At 44.3% G+C, this 6140-nt stretch overlaps 1 protein-coding gene across 1 annotated transcript in view; it reads left to right on the forward strand.

The window, feature by feature from the left end:
- The first annotated feature begins 430 nt into the window (after positions 1-430).
- LOC129738355 (uncharacterized) overlaps positions 431-6140 on the forward strand; it is a 6593-nt gene continuing 883 nt past the window's right edge. Inside the window, exons 1-2 of the mRNA XM_055729538.1 lie at positions 431-942; positions 998-6099. Coding sequence (XP_055585513.1) covers positions 1089-6099 — 5011 coding nt within the window. The 5' untranslated portion in view covers positions 431-942; positions 998-1088. The remainder of the gene's footprint in view (positions 943-997; positions 6100-6140) is intronic.

Genomic DNA, 6140 nt, shown 5'->3' on the forward strand with positions numbered 1-6140 from the left:
TCAAACCCACCCATAATCGGTTCAGAAGGTGTGAACAAATAAATAAACAAATAGGAAGCTCTCGCTCCGCCCGCAATGTCATATGGGAAAGGGGGGATGATGCCACCCGGGTGCCCGGAAAGCGAGGAAAATTGATCCCACTACGAATGCATTGCATTCGAAATCGGAAAAGACGACACAACCCCGGTGTGCATGGTGGTGCTGCAGCAGCCGGCATCATCGGGTCGATACTTATTTGCTCAACATTGCAGCCTGCCATCGTTTGCCATCATCCGATGCATAACATCTGAAGCCAATAACTAGGACTGTGACGACCTCTCGGACGTAGCGTCTCCATCAACAACACCCAGAGTAAATACTTTTTAACATCGGGGTGTCAACATATTAATTTGAGCGCAATTATAGATTATCGCAGACAAGGATAGTAAGATCAAATAAGAGCAGTTAGAGTAAGAGTCATTTCAAGAAGAATTAAAGTCAGGAAACTAGCGGAAGTCGCAAGTCGAGTTAGCATCTTGTTCACATCATATAAAGTCGAATTATATATCGTGTATCAGTGCCAGAACACCAAGTAAGCTAATTTATTAGATTCGTTTTCGAACAACAAGCTAACACAGTTATCACTACAGGAGGCTCAAGTTGACCAAAACAACGGTCGTTCCATAAATCGTGCCAATAGACATCTTATAGGGAATCCACGTGCCAGTTGGTTGACCCCTAGAAGGTAATTTCTGAAACAACAAAAAATATAAAACCACAAAAGAATTATAAAAATGTATGTCACAGGTTGTCGCGAAAATATCAGCTGGGCCCACAGTTACTGTAAATTCATAGCTCGCAAAGTTTAACACTCGCTGTTCAGGATAACAAGGAAAAAGGAAGATTAGAAGAAGTATTTAGTAGAAATTGAAACAGAATTGAAAACAAGGAAAATTAGTAAACGTAAGTTAAAATTTATTATTGATATGTATTCCCGCTAACTTACAAAATGTTTTAGGATATTTTAATATACCGAATTCTATTAAAACGTCGGAATCTCGTCTGTTTCACTCTACAAATAACATTAAAATATCGTTTAGTTATCCAACATGTCGAGAAAAACTCAAACGGGGAAGTCTGTGAGATATGATGGAACTTCGAAACACGGGAACTCACCCGCAAGTAACTGCAAATCGTGTGGAGGACCGGAGACCGAGGAAATGGTCCAGTGCGACAGTTGCGATCGTTGGTTCCATTTCCAGTGTGTGAACGTGACGGAGAGTATTGCGGAACGACCGTGGAATTGTGCAGATTGTACCAGCCGTTTCGAAGAACGTAATCCAGTGAGTACTTTTAATTTCCCCCCTAATGTGCCACCGGCTCGCCGTAGTTTAAGCCACACGCATCCTGCGGAGGAGAATGTCGCAAATGTTCCCCAAACAACTGAATTAATGAGTCAGTTATCGATTCCGAGCACCAACATAGCACCTAGCTCGATTTTCCCCCCACTTTATAACGCCCCGACTATTGCATTTGCCCCATCTCGTAACATTAACCCAAGATTGATATCCAATCAAAATACTCAGTCAATGCCCATCAGTACTACGTCTTGTTCAAATGCGGTCGTGTATCCTAGTACTATGTTGAGTGCGCCTGTGCCTAGTGCCGTTGTTTCGATCTCGAAGACACCAATCTCGTCTAGAAGGAATGCCCTACCAGTGACCGTGGGAAACAAGTTGCCTATTCAACGTGCGAATGATGAACGTTCCCTTCGGAATGAAGGTCCAGCGAATCAACTGCAGCAGAAAGCGACGACAAGCTCCCGGAAGTCTACAGCTAATCGGGCCATTCTACTGGAACTGGAGAAGTTAAAGGAAGAGCAGAAACATCTTCAAGAGGTGCACAAACAGCAGATGGATAACATCAACAAGCGCTATGAATTACTTGCAGAGTTGGCCAGTGAATCATCTTTAGGATCCGTTGCTGAGGAAATAGGTTTGGATTCAAAGGTCGAGGATTGGCTGGACCAGTCTGATGGGCAAAGAGTACGTCCGTTCGAAGAGGAATTGCATTACCCACTCACTCACAGAAGCACCCACAATGTAGCTGGTCCACACAGTTATAGCGCACCGAAGCAAGCAGTTAATCAACGACATTCCTCCGGGAAAATTCGTTTCGAGCCACAGATACAACCAACAACGTCCGAATTCCAAGGACGTCATAGACCATCATTCGAGCACCCGCCTGGTGAATCCGCGCAAGACCATCATCAACTTGGTAACACCCAACTCCAGACAGTAAAGGATCCATTTTTCCCCCAGCACCGATCAACACCACAGCACTCTCACTTTCCGAGTGTAATGAGGAATGCAGAAATTGGTGACCTTACAAACAGTCGCGCAGCAGCAAGGCAAGCCTTTGACAGGGAACTTCCAACTTTCAGCGGGCTTCCTGAAGAATGGCCCCTTTTTCTATCCACTTTCAATACCACTACATCGATGTGCGGATTTACGCAGGAAGAAAATCTAATCCGGCTTCAGAAATGCTTGAAGGGCAAGGCATTTGATGCAGTTAGATGCATGCTTATGCATCCATCTAATGTTACCAGCATAATCTCCACGTTACGGATGTTGTTCGGCAATCCAGAAGTTATTATCTATAGTTTGATCTCGAAAATTCAATCGACCCCTGCTCCACGAGCTGATCGGTTAGGAACGCTTGTAGAATTCGCGCTATCTGTAAAAAATTTGTGCGCGACGATCGAAGCGTGTCAGCTTGAAGAATTCACATATAATGTTACTCTAATTCGTGAATTGATAGATAAGCTTCCCACCCCATATCAAGTGGACTGGGCTAAGCATAGACGTACCCTTATAGAAGTTAACCTCAGCAAGTTTTCTGAATGGCTCTACGATTTGGCCGAAACTGTTTCGCCAATTGTTTCCATCTCATCTAATGAATTCCGACTATCCAGAACGACCAAAAAAGGGGTTGCCTTTCTAAATGCGCACTCTGAAGATGATCGCGTCGATTTGAATTTTTCTCCATATGCAACACATGAAGAACAACGGAACACCGACGACATTACAATAAACAGAGTAACAGAAAGGTTCTGTCTGATCTGTAAAGGTAACTGCCCAAAGGTCGAAGAATGTAAACGCTTTGTAGAGATGACTTACAAGGCACGTTGGGATGTGGTTCATGAATTCAACCTCTGCAAACGATGCCTGAGAAGGCACGGACGCAAGCCCTGTAAATCCCAGAAGCTGTGTGGACAAAACGGTTGCGATTATAAGCATCATCCATATCTTCATAAACACGGAAGCGAACCAAACGTACAAGAAGGTCATATGCACCATCATTCTTCGAATCAAGTTTTGTACCGGGTGGTACCCGTGATCCTATATGGACCCGAGAAAAAGCTGCATACCTACGCGTTTCTTGATGATGGTTCATCAGTTACTCTGGTTGATTCAACTATCGCAGGGGATTTGGGAATCAAAGGGAAATTGGAACCCCTTTGCCTCAAATGGACGGGGAACAGAACTCGGCAGGAGAAGGAATCTGAAAACATTTGGATTGAAATCTCAGGTACAGAGAAACATCATAAAAGGTACGAGCTTCCAGAAGTGCACACTGTGAAGAACCTTGATTTGTTCCATCAAACATTGGACATGGAACAGCTCAGAAGACGTTATCATCACTTAAAAGGTGTTCCAGCAAAATCTTATCACGATGTACAACCTCGAATCTTGATTGGAAGTAATAATGCGAATTTGGGTTATGCATTAAGAGGTCGAGAAGGTAACATGTATGAACCTGTAGCCACTAAAACTCGGCTCGGATGGATTGTGTACGGTGGAAGCGACAAAATAAGACGACAATTTCCCGGGTTTCAATGTTTCCATCACTGCGAATGCAGAACAAACAGCGACAATATACTTCATGAGGCAGTGAAGGAGTTTTTTGCCATAGAAAAGGCTGGTATTGAAAAGCCAATTAGACTAATCGAATCTAACGATGATCGTCGAGCACGAACTATTTTGGAATCACTTCAGCGTACCGACAACGGTCGTTACAAACTACGTCTACTTTGGAAGTTTGATAAATTTCGATTGCCAGAAAGCAGAAATTACGCTCTTCGTCGAGCACACTGTCTAGAAACTAAATTGAAAAAACAGCCCCAGCTAGCAGCGATATTGAGCGAAAAAATGAAAGACTACGTTTCGAAAGGCTACGTGAGAAAACTGACTGACGATGAACTTGCTGAAAATCGACCACTTGTATGGTATTTACCCATTTTCCCAGTTTTCAATGCTAACAAACCTAATAAAGTTCGAATGGTATGGGACGCAGCCGCCAAAGTCCATGGCATCTCTCTAAATTCAATGCTACTCAAGGGCCCCGACCAGAACTGCGCTTTGACCGACGTGCTTATTCGTTTCCGGGCGAATCGGATTGCGGTTTGCGGTGACATTCGTGAAATGTTTCACCAAGTTCTCATATCCGAAGAAGACCAACACTGCCAGCGATTTCTATGGAAGGACAACGTGAATGATGCTGAACCCAGTACCTACGTGATGCAAGTGATGACGTTTGGGGCAAGCTGCTCGCCCAGTTCTGCGCAGTACGTGAAAAACTACAACGCTCAACAGTACCAAGGCCAATACCCTCTAGCGGCAGCAGCGATAACAAATAGTCACTACGTCGATGACATGCTACTGAGTGTGGAATCGGAACAAGAAGCAATTCAACTAGCCAAGGAGGTTCGTTTCATCCATGCGCAGGCTGGATTTGAAATGCGAAATTGGTTGTCAAATTCGCGGGCCGTTGTTACAGCGCTGAATGAGTGTGGTGAGAACGAAAAAAGTCTCAACATTGGCGATCAGACGTCTACGGAAAAGGTATTGGGAATGTGGTGGTGCACATCGACAGACTGCTTTACATATAAGTTGTCTCCGAAGCACGAGGAAGATCTGCTGGCTGGAAAACGCGTACCTACAAAACGTGAGGTGCTTCGCACTCTGATGGCAATTTTCGATCCATTGGGATTCCTTTCGAACTTGCTCATCGTTCTAAAAGTTATCCTTCAAGAAATTTGGAGGTCAACCGTTGGATGGGATGACCAAATCCCGATGAAACTCTTCGATGATTGGCTACAATGGTTAAGTGTGCTGCCAAGAGTTAAAGATATCAAAATTCCTCGTTGCTATCTTTCCAACCTTTCAGTAAATACAGGAACTTTAGTAACTTTGCATACATTCGTAGATGCCAGCGAACTAGCTTACGCAGCCGTCACGTACATTAGATTTCAACAAGGCGATACTGTGGAGTGTGCAATAGTGGGAGCCAAGGCTCGAGTTGCACCACTAAGATTCCTCTCGATTCCAAGAATGGAACTGCAGGCAGCCGTTATCGGAGTTAGATTGGCAGATACCATTTCAAATGCGCTTTGCTTTAAAATAAATCAGCGCATTTTCTGGAGCGATTCTCGAGACGTTCTATGCTGGTTAAGGTCCGATCATCGACGTTACTCTCATTACGTTGGTCACAGGGTTAGCGAAATACTCGAAACTACGCAAGTTGGCGACTGGAAATGGGTGCCTACAGAAGAAAACGTTGCTGATGAAGCGACTAAATGGCAGCGTCTACCAGATCTTAATAGTGAATGCCGCTGGTTGAATGGACCCGAATTCCTGCGAGAGGACGAAGCAGCTTGGCCATGTGAGCGGTTTGGAAAATCGTATACAGAAGAGGAACTTAGACCGAACGTCTCTTGTAATGTACATTCACTTCTTCCTGCACCCTTTATACAATCGGATAGATTTAGGAGTTGGAACTTGCTCCGGCGAACAGCAGCCTGGATTCTTCGATTCGCGCACAATGCTCGATATAAAAAGTACCAAGAAAAGTGGACTGGTCCTCTCTCGGGAAAAGAACTTCACCGGGGAGAAGTGTTGATGTTTCGACAAGCTCAGAACGAATTTTTTATAGATGAAATAAACTCACTGGCGTCAACATCTCCCACACCTACCATACACAAATCAAGTCCAATCTACAAGCTGTGGCCCTTTCTTGATGATGAACAAGTCTTGCGAGCCGCAACTCGAATCGAAGCATGTGAAGCAGCTAGCATGGATGCGAAAAATCCAATAATTCTT

This window comes from Uranotaenia lowii, chromosome 1 (assembly GCF_029784155.1).
Source record: "Uranotaenia lowii strain MFRU-FL chromosome 1, ASM2978415v1, whole genome shotgun sequence".
In the NCBI taxonomy this organism is placed as follows: domain Eukaryota; kingdom Metazoa; phylum Arthropoda; class Insecta; order Diptera; family Culicidae; genus Uranotaenia; species Uranotaenia lowii.